The sequence below is a fragment of the Miniopterus schreibersii genome (genome assembly GCF_964146895.1).
Source record: "Miniopterus schreibersii genome assembly, chromosome: 9".
In the NCBI taxonomy this organism is placed as follows: Eukaryota; Metazoa; Chordata; class Mammalia; order Chiroptera; family Miniopteridae; genus Miniopterus; species Miniopterus schreibersii.
In genome coordinates this window covers 47,155,174-47,174,525 of record NC_138118.1, presented here as the reverse complement: position 1 = coordinate 47,174,525, position 19,352 = coordinate 47,155,174, and the positions used below count along the sequence as shown (strand labels likewise).

At 41.0% G+C, this 19,352-nt stretch overlaps 1 protein-coding gene across 4 annotated transcripts in view; it reads left to right on the top strand.

Annotated features, from left to right (window-relative positions):
- Window positions 1–17,814, top strand: part of MAGI2 (membrane associated guanylate kinase, WW and PDZ domain containing 2) — a 1,283,361-nt gene extending 1,265,547 nt beyond the window's left edge. For 2 of the 4 annotated variants that reach the window (XM_081147187.1, XM_081147188.1), the window contains exon 22: window positions 14,577–17,814. In XM_081147187.1, coding sequence (XP_081003313.1) covers window positions 14,577–15,247 — 671 coding nt within the window. In that variant the 3' untranslated portion in view covers window positions 15,248–17,814. The remainder of the gene's footprint in view (window positions 1–14,576) is intronic. The other 2 variants (XM_081147190.1, XM_081147189.1) reach the window with 2 other exon arrangements.
- The last annotated feature ends 1,538 nt before the right edge of the window (window positions 17,815–19,352 follow it).

Genomic DNA, 19,352 nt, shown 5'->3' with positions numbered 1-19,352 from the left:
GAAAAGCTTTGAGATTAAAGATGCCTTCCAAAGATTAAAGTAAAACTTCCTTAATTCAGATTCTGCTAACTCTGTGATCTCAGAATTCATTATCAGTTTCATTGGGCTGAGACTTTTCTTAGTCCAGTGATGAGGGAGAAAGGGAAGTTACTAAACAAATTAATGGTTTAAACATTATTTGCAAAAGGTGTAACCAATTTAAAGGACTTCTTTACACCAAGCTTAAAAAGAGTTTTTCAGCACTATTAATTTTTTCACATTTTGAAAAATTGAGGTATAATTTATATACAGTAAAATATACCCTGTTTAGTGTACAATTTAACCAGTTTTGAAAAACACATACAGTTATGTAACCACTACTATAATAAACATACAGAACAGCCCCATATTCCCCCCAAATTCCCTTACTCTCTATGGTTGTCAAGCCTCTTGCTACGCCAACCCCTGGAAACCACTACTCAGTTTTCTGTCCCATTAGTTTAGGCTATTTGAGGATGTCGTATGAAGAGAATAGTAGAATGACTGAATCAACCATGCCTCTGTAATTAAGCCTCCATAAGAACCCTAAAAGGACTGGGTTCATAAAGCATCCAGGTTGGTGAACAAGAAGTGTCCATGTGCCAACAGGGTGGCACACCTCAAACTCCAGACACAGAAGCTCCTGTGCCCAGGATCTTTCCCAATGGAAATTAAAGATGGTGGTGGACTGAGTGGAAGCTACACTGGCACTCTTCTGGGACCAAACTGGAATTACAACTAAAATATAGAAAAACCATCCGGAATAACCAACTGCAACTGAAGACGAGTTGGAGAGCACCTTCACAACCAAGGAGGAAGAGCGGAGACCATATAGAGACTGGTAGGAAGTGTGGAGGCACAAGAGGGCTGGCTGGGCTCCCACAGCAGCAGCTGAAGGTCCAGAGGGATATCTCAGCTGTGGGGGGTTCCCACTGAGGACTCTAGAGCCTAAACCCCAGGCTGGGCTTCCCATCCAAGAGACTAGAACATGCAAATGGAAATGAAAAAAAAAAAAAGCTGGGGTAGCAATACTCATATCTGACAAAATAGACTTCAAAATGAAGACCTTGACAAGAAACAAAAAAAGTAATCACATAATACTAAAGGAATTGATCCAACAAGAGGATATAACCCTGATAAACATATATGCACCCAATATAAGAGCACCTAAATTTATTTTAAAAACTTCTAAAGGACTTTAAGAGAGAGATCAACAGCAATACAGTCATACTAGGGGAATTTAACACCCCACTGACTTCACTGGATAGATCTTCCAGACAAAAAATTGACAAGGAAACAGTGACCCTAAATGACACACTAGATCAGATGGATTTAACTGACATTTATAGAACATGCCACCCCAAAACTGCAGAATATACATTCATCTCAAGTGCACATAGGACATTCTCAAAGACAGACCACCTGTTAGGACACAAAACAAGTCTCTACAAGTTCATGAAGATTGAAATCATATCAAAAGTCTTCTAAGATCACAATGGCATGAAATTAGAAATTAATTACAATAAAAACACTGAAAAATATTCAAACACATGGAGGCTAAATAGCATGTTTTAAAACAATGAATGGATTACCAAAAAGAGATCAAGGAAGAAATCAAAAACTTCCTGGAAACAAATAAAAATGAATTCACAACAACTCCAAATCTATGGGACACAATGAAAGCAGTCCTGAAAGGAAGTTCATAGCACTACAAACCTACATCAGAAAGCAAGAAAAATTTCTAATAGACTCTCTAACCCTACAAATTAAAGACTTAGAAAGAGAACAACAAGAAAAGCCCAGAGTAAGTAAAAGGAGGAAATAATAAAGATCAGAGCAGAAATAAATGACATAGAGACTAAAAAAACAATACAAATGATCAATGAAACCAAGAGCTGGTTATTTGAAAGGATAAACAAGATTGATGAACCTTTAGCCAGACTCATCAAGAAACAAAGAGAGAGGACCCAAATAAGCAAAATTAGAAATGAAAGAGGTGAAATAACAACTGAGCCAACAGAAATACAAAGCATTGTAAGAAAATACTCTGAACAACTATAGGTCACCAAGCTGGACAACCTGGGAAAAATGGAAAAAATTCCTAGAAAACTACAACCTTCCAAAACTCAATCAGGAAGAGTCAGAAAACCTGAATAAGCCAATAACTGCTGATGAAGTTGAAGCAGTAATAAAAAAAACTCCGAACACACAAAAGCCCTGGTCCGGATGGCTTCACAGGGAAGTTTTACCAAACATTCAAAGAACTAACACTTGTCCTCTTCAAATGATTCCAAAAAATCCAAGAGGAAGGAACACTTCCGAGCTCTTTTTACAAGGCCAACATTGACCTAATTCCAAAACCAGATAAAGACACTACAAAGAAAGAGAATTACAGGCCAATATCCCCGATGAACATAGATGCTAAAATCCTCAACAAAATATTAGCAAATCAGAACCAGCAATATATTAAAAAGATCATACACCATGACCAAGTGAGACTTATTCCAAGGATGCAAGGTTAGTACAATATTTGCAAATCAATAAATGTCATACACCACATAAACAAATTGAAAGACAAAAATCACATGATCATATCAACAGATGCAGAAAAAGCATGCAACAAAAGGCAACACCCATTTTTTTATAAAAACTCTCAGCGAAGTGGGAATAGAGGGATCATACATCAACATAATAAAGGCCATATATGACAAACCTACAGCCAACATCATACTCAATGGGCAAAAACTAAAACCATTTCTCCTAAGAACAGGAACAAGACATGGGTGTCCACGTTCACCACTCTTATTCAACATAGTACTGGAAGTCCTAGCCACAGTGATCAGACAAGCAGAAAACAAAAAACGTCCAAATTGGAAAGGAGGAAGTAAAACTGTCATTATTTGCAGATGACATGATATTGTACAGAGAAAATCCTAGACTCCACCAAAAACTACTAGATTTAATAAATGGATTAGGAAATGTAGCAGGATACAAAACTAACGCCCAGAAATTGATGGCATTTTTATACACCAATAATGTACTCTCAGAAAGAGATACTAAAAATACCAATCCCATTTACCATTGCAACAAAAAAAATTAAGATACTTAGGAATAAACTTAACCAAGGAAATAAAAAACCTGTACTTGGAAAACTAAAGGATGTTGCAAAAAGAGACAGAGGAATATATAAACAAATGGACGAAAATACCGTGTACATGGATTGGAAGAATCGACATCATCAAAATGTCTGTACTACCCAAAGCAATCTATAAATTCAATGCAATCCTTATTAAAATACCAACAGCATATTTCACAGATCTAGAACAAATATTTCAAAAATTTATATGGAACCAAAAAAGACCCCAAATAGCCACTGCAATCTTGAGAAGGAAGAACAAAGTTGGTGGGATCACAATACATCTCCTAGGGCAAGAGAAACAAAGGAGAAAACAAACAAATGGGACTATATCAAAATAAAAAGCTTCTGCACAGCAAAAGAAACCATCAACAAAATGAAAAGGGAGCTCACTGTATGGAAGAACATATTTGCCAATGACACATCTGATAAAGGGTTAATATCCAAAATATATAAGGATCTCCTACAACTTAACAAAAGGAAGACCAACAATTCAATTAAAAAATGGGCAAAGGACCTAAATAGACACCTCTCCAAAGAGGACAGATGGCCAAGAGACATATGAAAAAATGCTCAAAGTCACTAATCATAGAGATGCAAATTAAAACCACAATGAGGTATCACCTCACACCTGTCAGAATGGTTACCAGCAACAAATCAACAAACAAGTGCTGGCGAGGGTGTGGAGAATAGGGCACCCTAATACACTGGAAATGCAGATTGGTGCAGCCACTGTAGAAAACAGTATGGAGTTTCCTCAAAAAACTAAAAACTGAACTGCCATTTGACCCAGTGATCCCACTTGTAGGAATATATCCTAAGAAACCCAAAACACCAATCAGAAAGAACTTATGCACCCCTATGTTCATAGCAGCACAATTTACAATAGCTAAGACCTGGAAACAGCCCAAGTGTCCATCAGTAGATGAGTGGATAAAAAGGTGTGGCACATTTACACCATGGAATACTATACAGCTGTAAAAAAAAAAAAACACCTGATACCTCATCCTTTGGGACAGCATGGATCATGCTAAGTGAAATAAACCAGTCAGAGAAAGACAAGTACCACATGATCTCACTTATATGTGGAATTTAATAATCAAAATAAACTGATGAACAAAATATATCCAGAGACATAGAAGCATGGAACAGACTGAGGGATTTCAGAGGGAAGGCAAGGGTGGGGAATGGGTGGGGAGAGATTAATCAAAGAACTTATATGCATATATGCATAACCTATGGACACAGACATTGGTATGGGGAAGGCCTGGGGGCGCGGTTGGATGTGGGGTGGAGGGGATCAATGAGAGGAAAAGGAGCACATCTGTAATATTTTCAACAATGAAGATAAATTCATAAAAAATATTTTAAAAATAAAAATAAATTTTAAAAAAGAGAATTATAAAGTATGTAACCTTTTGAATGTGACTTTTTTCATTTAGCACAGTGTCCTGCAATTCCCTCATGTTGTTGGATGTATAAGTAGTTTGTTCCATTCCTGAGCAGGGCACCTTTCCATTCCCGAGCCGGGCACCCTTCCATCCCCGAGCTGAGTACTATTCCGCTGTGCCACAGTTGCTTGTCCATTCACCAGTTGGACATTTGAGTTGTTTTCAGTTTTTTGTGAATAAGAATAAAGTCGCTATAAAAATTCACATTCAGGTTTTTGTATGAACGTAAGTTTTAATTTCTCTTGTGTAGATACTGCACAGTTGGATTGCTGAGTTGTGTGGTTACAAAATGTTTAACTTTTTAAGAAACTGGCAAACTGTTTTTGTAAAGTGGCTGTTCCACTTTTCATTCTTGACAAAAACATGTGAGAGTTCCAGTTGCTCTTCATCAGTGCCATTTTTCAGTTTTTTAATATTATTTTAGCCATGGTCATAGATGTGTAGTAGTGGTATCTCATAGTTTTAATTTGCATTTTGCTATTAACGATGTTGAGCATCTTTCTATTTTATATATCATCTTCGGTGAAGTGACTATCTGAATCTTTGGCCCATTTTAAAAATTAAGTTCAAACTATTAATTTAATGGCTGATGTGTATATAAATATTCATCTATATTATTTTATTTGATCAATACAACCCTGAGAGAAAGGCAGGGCAGATAGTATTCCCAATTCTCAATATCCCTGACTATGGTTAAATAACTGGCCCAAGTCCACCCCAAGTGGTAGTACTAGAGAGAGAAGCCAGGTTGCCGGTGACACTCTTTCCTCCACAAGTTGCTGAGTAGAGAGCCACCCTCTACTCTGCAGGACTGTGAGCTGTCGGCTGAGGCTCCAGGTGACTAGGCCAGCCTGGGCAAAGTCAGGACAAGGTGAAGTCTGTCCTTCGTGTATCCTAAACACATTTCAAACCCCTTCCTGCAGTGAAAATTCCCTGTGCTTCATCTCCCTCCTCTGGAGTCCTACTCCCAACTAGTAGTACTGAGGGGAAAATCTATGAAACAAATCTCCCCGACCTTCTCCTCTTCCCAACCAAGTGGGGAGGTTTGCATTTGAAAGAGGGCTTTTACAGACACCACTTCTTCAGGGAGTGGTTTTCAAACTGTTCTGTTAGAGCTTCAGGGCTCCTGAGAAATGGCCTAAAGAGCCACTGCAGCTGGGAGTGAGGCTTTGGATCCCCCCCACCTTTCTGTTTTTATCTGTTTTACATATCGAGCTTCCATTTAAGAATTTATTTGAAAAGAAGAATGTGTTGCTTTCCAAAACATGTTTGAAAGAAATGAAGCAGCATATGTCTCATACCCCCTATAATGCAGATATTTTACTAATTGACACTGATCCCTCGGCATTCCCACACTCCCAGATTAATGTGGATTATGAAGATTTTACCTCATTGGAAAATAGAGCTGAGCTTCCTAATCTGTTCTCCATGACCCTCTTCTGATGGGTCCTCCCAAGTATGGACTCCCTTTAGCTTTGGGACGGACAGGAAGGGCTTGATCGTTTTCGTGTTTACTCCAGTGCACTGCCTAATTACTATCTTTTTCTATGTGTGTCCTGATGTGGAAAAGGTTAGAAAGCACAGAATAGAACAGTGGTTTGGGCTTGGGCTCTAGAGTCACATAGTCAGTTGTTCTGATTCTCACTTACTAGCTGAGTGGTCCTGGCAAATTGCTTAATTTATCTAAGCCTCAGTTTCCTTACCTGAGAAATGGGGATAATAGCACCCTATTTCTTAGAACTGTCCTGAGGGTTAAAAGATAATGCATATGATACACACAGTACAGTTCCTGGTACATATGAAGCACTCAGTCAATGGTGGCTCCATTAATAGCCCATCTAGCCCTGAGATTTGCCCTTTCAGCCACGGAGGTAGTTAAAGTTTGCCACAGGTTTACTGCTGTACCTTGATTATGCTTTCACAATGAGTGTAACTGTGAAGCATCACTAAGCAAATATGGTCACAATTTTTGAAGGTATTAATGTTTATAACACCTACTTTACATCTCTCTGGTAATAAAAGTGAAACAAATACATGCTTAAGGGCCATTAACAATGCCTCCAGACTGGAAACCATGCTTCAGAACGAGCAGAAGCAAGTAAAATAATATGTTCTGAAATTTTTAAATGCACATTTTTCTTACTTGTGTATTGTTACAAAAAGCAATCCTCTTAGTGATGGTTGAACAGATCCAGAGGAGCCATTATGGTTTGAACACATCCCTAAAAGGTTTCTTCTTTTGAATGACAAATGACTTCATATTACTGCCCTTTGATCTGCTCTAATTATTTTTATATTCTCTCATAATATCCTAAATTAGAAGAAAATATATTTTAATGCAACCACATCAGTATTCTCTAACCCGGCCAACTGTATGTTGCAACGGGAAAGGATTTTGTAAAAAGAGGTAACACCAAATCCATGAACTCTTTGCAGAATAATTCTGAGTAGTAAAAGTATTTGTTTTAAACTGACTCAGTGTTTCCAATATCTAGTATGAGTATTTTCAATTCAATCCAAATTCAAGGTGTGACACTCCAAGGGATATTTTTTAAGTTCATAGTATTATCCCTGCCCTTAAGAAATCTAATTTCATTATTCTCTGATTCCACCTCATACTTCCAGCATTTGCACAATAACACCCTAACTATGGTGACTGTCCTTCTGTGTCCAAGGTTCAAATGCAAGCGGCATATCAGACTTTCCATTTGGAATAACGATGGACCTGCCTCTCACAGTCACTTTAGACGGAGGTTTTTGTCATGCTGCCCAGAAGAGATGAGGCCCATTTCTCAGTCAAAATAGTGGATAGCAAAGGAGTCTAGTGAAGGTGCTTCAGCTGACTTTGTAGAACATCAGCCACTTCAGAAAGTCATTCAACAACCCTGCTCCATTACCCACCAGCTTCGCAGCCTTGAACAAGTTACTTAACCTTTTTGCGCCTTAGTTTCCTCATCTGTAAAATGTGCAAGTTTTCATGTGAGTGAATACATTTCAAAGCCTTAGAAGAGTGCCTGGTACCCAGTAATCACCTCAATCAATGTTAGCTGTTATCATTATTATTTACTTTTTTTTTATTTTAGAGAGAAAGGGAGAGAGAGAGATAGAAACATCGATGAGAAACATCAACATCAATTAGCTGCCTCCTGCACACCCCCTGCTGGGGATCAGCCCAAAACTCAGGCATGTAACCTGACCTGGAATTGAACACGAAACCTTCTGGTGCATGGGTTGATGCTCAACCACTGAGCCACCCCGGCCAGGCTGTTGCCATTATTATTATAACCAGTGGTGGTAATATTATTATTACTTTCCTCAACACCGTAATCCAAAGGCAGCCATTGCGCTCTGGATACCAGCACTGTATTGAAAGAAAGCAAGCAGTGTGGGAGCCCTTATTCAAGGCTTGGGGACCAATCGGCCCAAAGCTGGACACCCTAAGGCTATCAGGTGACAATCCCTGGCTCCCTTCTGAGGGGCCTCCCTTACCCTTCAGCACCATATAAAATTAAGAAACTCTTCCTTGATTTGAGTTATGTTTCCATTTTCTGCACAAGTTTTTGCTGGATATCAGAGCCACCTGGGAAAACTAATAATGCAGATCTCCAATAAGTTTATTCCTAGTGAGTCACCTCTCTGGTCACTGTCACTTGGGTTATATTCCATAAAGGAAGCAAGGTGTTGAAACATAATAGATGAGCCATTTGGTTTTTTTATCTCAGGCATATATGAAGTGAAAGAATGTGTTGTATTTTTCAATACTCTGGGTTCCTATAAGATAATTTAAGAAATAGTACAGCTTTTAACTCAAAGATAATGGTGTGTGTGTGTGTGTGTGTAATTTGTATACATATATACTAATAATATATAATTATATATTAATTAGTCTGTGTTCTAGGAGATATCCAAACTAGCTAGAACTGACAACAGGAAGGGAAAGAAACCTGATCCTAACTTAGGAGAAGGGCTCGCTTCTCCCCTAGAGGAGTGTAAGATATTTACCGTCTCTCCTACCTGTGATTCATCTGAACCTTCACTGGCACATTGATTCCCCAAGGACGAACTCCTTTAATCAGTCATTAAGTCACTGTGGCTGAAAAGATAAACCAGGGAAAGAACAACTGTTAAAGTAGATCCAGAGACATAGAAGCATGTAACAGACTGACAAATCTCAGAGGGAAGGCAGGGGTGGGGGAGAAGGAGATTAACCTTCTTATATGCATAACCCATAGACACAGACAATAATGTTGTGAAGGCCTGGGAAGGGGGTGGGAAGCAGAGGCTTGGGGTGAGGGGATCAATGGGGAGGGGGAATGGGACACTTGTAATACTTTAACAATAAAGATAAATTTTTTTTAAAAGTCAGGAGAACTTGACCACATGTTCTTGGGTCCAGAGCTCCTCTTTGTCCGTCTCCATCCCAGGGAAAACTGATGAGCACCAAGAACTCTTTTCAGTGTACTTTCTGTTGCTGGTATCCTCCCATGCATTCTTCCCTCCAGACTAATTTATTTCCTCTCCCACTTTAAATACATGTTATCAGTTCACCATCATTCTCTCTCTAAAAACTAATAAAAATCACAAACACAAACTGTTTGGGCAGGTTATTCTTTAAATGAAGATCTTTTGCTCTGAAGTATTCCCTCAAGTAGGCATTTGGCTTCAGTCTTCCCTTTCTATTTGTGGAATGGATGTATCTGTTCAGCAAGTATTCATTGAGCACTTATTCTTGTGTCAAACAGTATGCTAGGTATTAAGTCCACTGTGATAAGACCAGTGTGGGCACTGACCTCTGAAGCTTACAACCTAGTAATTGAGGCTGGTGTTAATCTAATAGGCAGGCAAATACGTAATTACAAGTTGTAAGTACTGTGAGGAAACAAAAACAAGATGGTCTCAAGGAGAGCAGAATATCTGCTGTGGATTGGGGTTCCCTGGGGTGATATTGAAGAGTCCTAAAGAACAAAAAGGAATGTGCCATGTGAAGAGTTGGGGGAGAACGTTCCAGACAGAGAAGTCAGCAATGATGTCCCAGAATAGAGAATGAGCTTGGTGCATTTGAGGACGTGAACAGAGGCCAGTGTGTGTGGAGAATAGGGAATGAAGATGAAGCTGGGGGGGCTGGCAGAGGCAAGATCATACAGGCCCCCCTTTTTTTTTTAATTTATTGATTTGAGAGAGGAAGAGAAAAAGAAACATTGATTTGTTGTTCCACTTATTTATGCATTCATTGGTTCTTGTATGTGCCCTGAACAGATGGAACCCACAACCTTGGCATATGGGGACAACACTCTAACCAACTGAGCTACCAGGCCAGGGCCAGATCACACAGGCTTTTGTGAGTCATGTTAATAATTTGGGTTTTAATCTAAGCAGTGAGAATCCACCAAAAGTTTCAAGCAAGGGAATGGTATGATTTAATGTATGTCTCAAAGAGGTGTTGTGGATGCTGTATGGAGAATCGTGGAGGTAGGGAAGAGTAGAAGTTAAGAGAAAAGTGGGTTATTTTAGTTGCCCATGTGAGAAACAATAGCTTGGTAGGCTCATCTCTTGGGTATGGTAACTAGGTTAGTTGTCCTGGGCTCTGAGCTCAGAGGGGTGAGTGTGTGCTTCACAGTATACTACAATTAACTTCTCTTGTCTGAGCAACACTGAAATTTATTTTTGAAATTTCTGTCTTTAAGAATATCCCCAAGGGTACCCTGACTGGATAGTTCCGTTCCGTTGGTTAGAGTGTTGTCCAGATACGCCAAGATTGTGGGTTCAATCCCCAGTCAGGGCACATACAAGAATCAATCAATGAATGCATAAATAAGTGGAACAACAAATGTTTCCTTCTCTCTCCCTCTCTCTCTCTAAAAATCAATCAATAAAAATAAAACAAAATCCCAAAGAAAAAAAGAATATCCCTAAGACTTTATGAAAGACGTCCATCCATACTGTGGCCTTCTTTTAAGTGTGATGATATTGGGCGGCCCACACTGGTTCCAGTCTTCCAGGGACTTCCCAGTGTCTTGAACAAGGGTGGTGAAAGTGAAGGTGAACAGAAGTTGACAGAGTTCATTTATATTTGAAGATAAGACTAGTATGACCTGAAGATAGATTGTATTTGTGAAGTGAGGAAGAAAAAGGAATCAAGGATGACTCCCAGTGATGGCTGTGCCATTCATCATGATGGGGAAATAAGGAAAGAGTGCAAAATAGGCTTCAGGAGCAAAGCTTTCCACTTTTCACTTGTTAAAGTGAAGACTCTAATGTATCTGAGTGGAGAGATCAAGTAGACAGGTGGACACAGCAGCACAGAGCCAGTAGCATAGAGCTTAGCAGAAACATTTAGGATTATTGTTGTTGCTACATGAATAGATGAGAACACCTAGGAGAGACTATGGGGAAAGAGAACGACCTAAGACCAACATCAGAGGCCAGGTGAAAGAAGAGGAACCTACAAAGTAACTTGAGAAAGAACTGCCGGAGAGATAGGACAAAGAGCAGGAGAGTGGAGTGTCATGGAAGCCAAGAGTCCAGCTTGTCTCTGGGAGTGGTCAGCTGTGGGACATGTGGTGAGATAAAGCACTGAGATGAATACAGAGCCATGTCTTCTGAATGTGACAACAGAAAGATCATTGGTGACCTTGACTAGAGCAGTTTCACTCAGGTGTGGGTATGGGTGGAGGAAGACAGTTTAGAATAAAAGGCTTTTTCCTTTCTAATTTCAACTATTGGGCTTGGGAACATTGTTTGGACAAAGGAGCTGCAGAAAGCCCAGCAGACTGAAGTGGCTGATGTCGTCTTTCCAGTATCTATCTGTTATTTTTACTTCTAGTTAGAATATCCCAGACAGGAAGACTGTGTGGAGCTCACTCTCCTGGACAGTGACTTCATAAATGAACATGATCACGGGCATTAGCCAGTGGTCAGGTTCAAGAAAAAATAGAAAGGGAGGGAGGGACATAGAGGGAGAGAAGAAGGGAGAAAGAAAGAAGAAAAAAAAGAAAAAGAAGGTTTGAAGAAATGAGAACTAAATGTGATTAATTCTGGTTATTGCGTGTCAAGATTTCATGAAAACTGGAGTTTGAAATGTTAGAGAAGGCCTCTTCCTAACCACTACAGTCTATGTCACCTTGATGAGGCAGGTGACAGAGGAAGGGGCTGCCTGCTGCCTTGGTGCTTCATGGAACTTTGCAGGCTCAACCTGGTACAGATGTTGCATGTCTAGTATTGAACTGGAGAATTCTTGTCCCAAAAAATGAAAACTGTTAAACCACGTACATAAATATCCATCTTTTAAATCATTTTACTTGGTGATCTAGTTCATTTTAATTTCTAACTAATATTCTTAACCCGTAGTAGCTTCGAACATTTTAGCTTTAAGTTTCTTCCATTAAGCATTTAATAATCTGTAAACAAACACTTCAGAAATGTTTTTATAAGAGGGATTCTTTTCTATTTTTGTATTTTGAATAATTTCACCTTCTAGTTACCATTGTAAGTAAGCTGTTCAGAAGTAAATGCTAAGTATTCTGTTCATTGCTGGATCTAGATCCTGTTGGTCAGCAGTGGTCACTGGCTTGGCATGTCCATTTCATATGCTCTGATCCTATTTGCAAGGCCACATCTTAGGAAAATTTTCTCAGTAAGTAACAACAGTAAAGAAGCCTGACATTTTACTCCTGGTTTACCCGTTTTGTAATCTTGGTCAAGTTACTTAACCTCTTTCTGCTTCAGTTCCTCCTTCAGGAAATGGTGTGAATAATCTCAGCCTCCCTGTCTCTCACAAGTAATTTGAGGCCAGCTAATTGACTCTACTGTGTGTGATGTAATGGTGGGGAAAGAGCTATAAAAATTTGAAATATCATTACCATGGTCCAAGTTAGAGATTAACATTGCACAGTTACACTCTAGTTAGGCCTTTTGAACACCACTTTTAACTCTTTCAGGCAATATCTTCCTATATTGGTGGAGCTGCCACCATCTATCATTGGTTAGTTCGATTTTAAAATTCTAACCCAGCCAGAAGCAGAACATACTCCAATTTTCATGGAAAACATTTGCATTTGAAGACTTCAGAATATTCTTTGACGTAACCTGAGGTAGAGCAAAACCACACCAGGGAATCACAGCATATGGGAGTGACTGGCTTACTGCACTTATTCAAAACCTCTCCTGCAAATATGCTAGTTAATGTGGTCCAGTCTATATGTAGTAGGCAGCCACTGGGGCACAGAAGAAAAATCTAACTCAACTATGTGTAAAAACTTATTATAATCCTCCCACTGCAAGGTGCTTTTCCCTTTGAAAGTGCATGTCTCACCTCTATGAGGTAGACATTTTATCCCCACCTTATAAAGGGAGAAGTTGAAGCTCAGAGAGATGGAGTAGTTGGTCCAAAACTACATCAGTGGTAAATGCCAGAGGCAGGATTAGATTCCAGCTCTTCTGATGCTTTCCTAGGATTTTTTCACTCGCTATGTAAACATAATAACTGATATCAGTGTATGGAAAGAAGGAAGAGAACACTATGCCCTAAATACTCCATTCAAATTTCACATCAAAGGAGAAAATTTTTTACAACTGATTTGATATTTACAGGTGGCCAGAACTATTGGAACCATCCTGCCCTCCTCCTCTCCTTCTCTCTTTATAAATCAGCATCAAAGTTACCAGATAAGAATCCTCAACTTTTAAACAAAGTAGACTCTTGACATTCATAGATTGAGTATGTATAAGGGCCCCTGACAGCCTCCAACATATGTTACAGCAGCAGGAATTTGAATCACATGCACTGAGGCTCGTGTGTGGGACTGAATCTCTTAGCTAGTGAAGGTGCCTGGCCTGCCACTCAGCATTCAGATATCAATGAGGCTTCCTTGTTCCCCACTCATGACCATATACCAATTCAATGGTGGAAAATTACACTCTAAAATGACATTCCAAAATTTGAGGATTTCCAAAGGTCTCGGGACATATTCTTTACAAATATTAAGGGTTCACTGTATTGGATTTCCCTGCTTTAATTTTGCTTTAGTGGCCAAGGGTAATGTTAGTGCTCATATAGTAACTCATTTTAAGATTCCTAATATATCTTTTCTCCTTCTACTTGGCTTCTGATCAGTGGTTGCATTTTTTAAAGTAATTTCTCATTTTTATCATTCTATTTTTGTATGTGTTTTATTGTTGCAAATTATCTCAAATCCATCCTTAAAATAGATCTTAAATTCCAAATAAATGTTGAAACTAGGCTTCCTAGAAAGAATCAATTATCTTAGTGTCAGGACTTTTATAATGTTAGAACTACTGAAAAGAATTAAGGACAATGATTTCCAAAAGACAACAATGAACGTTTTTAGATGAATATATCCAAACTCTGAGACTATCTGATGGTGGCTAAGAATTGTGCCTTGAGTGACACCTAACGGTCAGGAAAGTCACTCTCCTAACTTTTTCCAGGAAACACAGAGCAGTGTTTTTCTCAAAGCTTGGTTCTTGGATCATCTTCCGAACGATGTGGATGCTGCTAAAAATGCAGAGAAATTCTTGGGGCCTATCCTACTGGAATCTCTGGGTCTGGCCACCCTAGGAATCTGTATTTTTCACAACTTCCCCGGGTTACTCAGATGTATACTGGGGTTTGAGAACCACTGATTCAAGGGCTGCCAAGTCTGATATACACACAGAGCTGTCATCCTGATGACACCCAGGAAGTTAGCAGTGGCCGAGGCAAAGGGGTGGATTAGGCCCTGGCTCTGCAGCGACCTCCCGGTCTATGGATGCGGAGGGCCGGGGTACGAGGGCGGGGCAACGAGGCACGGCGGGGCGCGGCTGCCCTCTCGGCAGTGAGGGTGCGGGCGGCTGGGGGCGGGGCCTTGGGAGCAGGCGCCCCGGCTGCCCGCTCCGGTCCCGGGCGTCGGGGGGTGCGGCGCGCCCGACGCCCGCCGGCGCGGCTCCTAACGCCTGTGCTTGCTGTCCCGCAGACGAACCCGGCGCCTGGAGCGCTCCCGCTGCCGCTGCCGCCGCCCCCGGGCTGCAGGAAGTAGGCGTCTCGCTCGAGGACGTCCTCTCGCCATTCTCTCCATCACATCCAGCCCCACCCTCCGACCCTTCCCACCAGATAAGCCCAGACCCGACTTGGGATATCAAACGGGAACACGACGTTAGGAAACCAAAGGAGCTTTCCGCCGGCGGCCAGAAGAAGCAGCGCCTCGGCGAGCAGAGGGAGCGCTCGGCGAGCCCGCAGAGGGCCGCGCGGCCGAGGCTCGAGGAGGCGCCCGGCGGCCAGGGGCGGCCCGAGGCCGGCAGGGCCCCCTCGGAGGCCAGGGCGCCCGGGCCCGCGGCGGCGGACGCGGCGGACTCGGCGCGGGCCGGCGGGAAGGAGGGGCCCCGCGCCGCGACGGGCGCCGAGCGCGGCCGCCGGGAAGGCCCCGGGGCTGCGCCCGCGTTCGCGGGCCCGGGCGGCGGCGGCGGCGGCGGCGCGCGGGAGGCCGAGGGCCGGGCGGGCGCGCGCGCGGGGCCCCGGCAGGGCGCGCGGCCGCCGGGGGGCGTCCCCGCGCGCAAGGCCGCCGTGGCGCCGGGGCCCTGGAGGGTGCCCGGCTCCGACAAGCTGCCCGGCGTCCTCAAGCCCGGCGCCTCGGCCGCGGGCAGATGAGCTGCTCGGCCGCGGCCTGCCGCCCCGCCTCGACGCCTGCAGGCCGTTCTTCTTCGGGTCCGTCCGTCTCACGGCGTTTTAATTTATTTTCACTGTCACACGCATAGGTCACGAGGCACCGAGGCCCGCGAGCGTCCACGCGCGGACCCAAACTGATCCTGAAGCCCCCGGTTCCACTGCGGGGGCTTTGGCAGCTATGGAAGAACCAAAATAACGTGAAGAACATCACGGAGAGACAATGCAGTGTAGCTTTAGTTTTTAAAAAAGAAAGAAAAAAATACCCCCCACTGCATGAAGGATCTGGATGTCATCCAAACTTTATATCAAGAAACTGGACAGGTTAAGAGCAATCACAAACTGGAATATCGCCTTAAAAATCAAACTGCACGGAGCAAGCTGAAACTGAGACAAGATTATATCTTTTAATTGATCTAAAGAGTTGTAAATAAATTGTTCTTGACATATCTAGACAGGGGTTAAAAGGTTTCTTTGAAACATTCAGAACTGTTCGCTCATGACGTTCCCATGGCTCACCGTGGCCTCCATCACCGGTATTAGCAGCAACGTTCCCTGTGTAGTGCAGGATGAGTTAGAAATCTAGTGAATTCATTGGTATGAGACCATTTTTACTGCCATTTCTGTGATCAAGTCATATTTCTGTACATTTTCAGTCGTAGAGAAAAAAGGTTTTAAAAAATTGTATCCTAGGGAACAGTTTGCCGTAAGTCAGAATTTTGCAGTTTCGCTCATAGATCTTAATTGGTTTTCATCTAAAGTATGAATTTTACAATTGAAGGACCACAATTTGTTTAACCAAGATTGGCGACGCTGCAGTTCCTTTATGAAAAGGCTTTTCTATTGTCTCAGGCTAGCAGAGATAGTAGCTTCTTTGACAGCGATGTTATATTTCACTTTATTGTCCTTTTTTAACCCTCTTTCCGTGACTTCACTTTCATAAAACAAAGTATTTCTCCTATATTTCTCAGATTATAGTAAATCTCTGATAGTAAAAAAAATCACTATTATGACCAATTTATTTTCATTAAAGAATACAAATCTTTCTAGCACTCCTTTCTTATCTTTCTTTCCTTAGTCTTTCTTCTTTTACTTCCATTTGGTTTGCTTTTTGTTCTGGTGGTCTTTACCAATTTTTATTTCTTTAGCAACTTCTAGATGTTTCTGTTTATCTTCATTGATCTATGGTTGATCCTCTAGTAAAATTTTAAGGCTTGCCTTCCTTCCCTGCTGTTTTAATATTTCTTTGGGGGGGGGTGGGGGTGCGGGAAAGTATCCATTTATCAACAAAAGAATCTCCAAACCTATAGAAAAATTTTATAAGAATTTATTTGAGCCCAATTTTTGAGAAAATGCCCAGAAGCAAAGTCTCGATGGATTAAGAGAATGCTCTGGAGAGTGGCAACTTTCCAGGTCATTTTATCCATTTCGAATCAAAGGAGAAACAGGAATTTATGATCAGATCATCCTGTGTGGCTACTTTTGGTCACAGCACATGTCAGATCTGCCTTGTAGCCCCCTGAGCTTATCAGGTTTATTACATAGCCCCTTTTTCATTCACACATTGGTACTTATTTGTAGCTACACATATTAAAAGGCTAAATGTCTCTGAGGGCAGTTTGTCTAATATGGCCTGAATGAATGAGGCTTCATCCTGCCCATAAACTGCCCCTTACAGGAGTTCAAATGCAAATAAGCCTCACCTCCCTGCACTTGTAGTCAAATAAGGAAAGCGGAGAGATCAAGTCCAGCACACAAGGTCACACATAATAGCCTCCCTGTGTTGACTCTTTCCCTCTCTGTAATTGCTGTATCCTGAGCACTAGCCATTTAATTTTCATCAGGCATAGGAGAGGTTTAGTTGTTTGACAAGAGGAAAATATGGTTGAAAGCCTCAAATAAAGAGTCTTGCAGCTTGTAAAAGCAATTTCCAAAAATGGAACCCATTCATCATAAACAAAAGCACAAACACATGTAGCAGTTTACAATACATTTGGTTTAATCTCAATTAGTCTTTCTCCCCTGGACTAGAAATCCAGTATAGTTTGCCATTAATTTATTGAATCTGGTTTTGGACAATGCTTCTGTAGTGTAGCTGCACGTCCTGGTACTGTATCCTCTGACATTTATTTTCCATGTGTTACAAAAGGATAAAAAAATTGAGATTACGCTTGCATAAACTCTAATTTGCACAGTTCACAGCTACTACTTGTGCAGTAATTGCTTTATGCGGCTGTAATCCATAACCTGTGAAGACAGCACATCATCTAAATCCCATTCCAAATAATATTTCTGTGTAGTGTTAGCTGTGAATTTACCCTGTACAGCTGTATCTCTATAAATATAATTCCATGTATTAATAGTCACAGAAAGACTGTAAGTGAGCAACTATTTTTATGAAACGCACCACTATGGATAAATTAACTTTTACAGAAATCTTGTTTACTGTATGATATTCTAAAACACTGTCAAATAAAATATATATCCAAAAATCTTTTCTTTTTCCAACTATATGGGCTGTGTGTTACTTTGAGTAAATAGTTACCGGGATTTAATTTTTTAAAACTGCAGTTCTCATAGACTCTTTTTAAAAGTATAACTTTAATGCCCCAAACAGGACTTCTTTGAAGCATGAATCTAAATGCAGCAGAATTACTGGAGGTGGGGGGTACTGTTGACTTTTTTCGCTCAAGTAAATGGAGAGTTTTCTCATAGATAATCTGGTTGGTATTTTCCTGTCACCTAACTACATCATTTATGGATTGGCAGTATGTTTACGTTGCTTGCTACATTGATTGATACTGAGCCTTTTTCAAAAAGGATTTAAGCTATCAATCAACAATAAATTTCATCACATCTTTTAACTCTGAATTTTTTTATGCAAAAATCCCAAGGAGTTTATGCAGAAGCCTAAACTAAATTTAGTGGACAGAAGTGTAGAGGTACAAAATGAATGGCTGAATCTACCTTTTGCCATGTATTACAATACATGTATCTGGGAGAAGAAGAGTTCTAGTGGGAATAGTATGATGACAGCCCTGCCATCAAGGAGATTACAATCCAAAGAAACAGCCTCAACCTTAGTCCTGTCAAGACTGATGACAACAGGAGATGTAAGAGTCCAAACTGACTATTTTTTACTCCAATATAATTTTTTAAAAATTTTGCCCGGCCAGGTGTGGTTCAGTGGTTGAGCGTCAACCCCTTAAGATCCAGGCGATCAGGGTTCGATTCCCAGTCAGGGCACATGCCCGGGTTGTGGGCTCGATCAATGACTCTCTCATCATTGATGTTTCTCTCTCCCTCCCTCTCCTTTCCTCTCAGAAATCAATAAATATATATATTTTTTTAAAAAATTAAATGTACTACGTATCACTAAGAAAAGAGAAGAAGCTGATATGAAGGGTGAAATTAAGCACAGAAGTTCAGATATTTGTAATTAAAATGTCATTCTTTGTGAACTAATCAGGAAATGACCACATGCAAGCTGGAAAAAAGAAAAGATTTATAAAACAATGTAGTTAACAAAATGGGGTGTAAATAATAATGCACAACTAATTACTGTTTTAAAAGAAAAGTCATTAAGACATCAAAAACAAAAACCATTAAGACATCAGAAAGATTAGCAATCAGAAGCCAAAGCAATGAGGACAGGGACAGAGCCAGACTAGGGGGAAGGCAAGTGAGGCACCTGGCCTTCCCATGAATCAGATGTCTGCAAGGTCAGGCAGGCAAATATGGAACAGGGAGGAGAGCCAGGTGGGGACAGGGCCAAGCTGTCATTTTGTCAAATGCAAGTCCACTATGGGACTGTCTTTCAGTTTCTCAAGAGAAGCAACAAAAAGAAAGAGAAAGGAAATGGAAGAAAGGAATCAGTTCTTTATTTGAAATGTTATGGTTTTTAAAGTATGACAAGTTTAATTCACATTTTTAAGAAACACTGAACAAAAAGACAAAACACTACCACAACAAACCATCTGCACACCAAGTCTGGCCCACAGCCCACCAATTTGCAAGCCTCTGTCTTGGAACAAAAGCCAGGCTTTCAGCAGAGAAACCCTCACTTTCATCAGGCTCTGATTCACCTCCC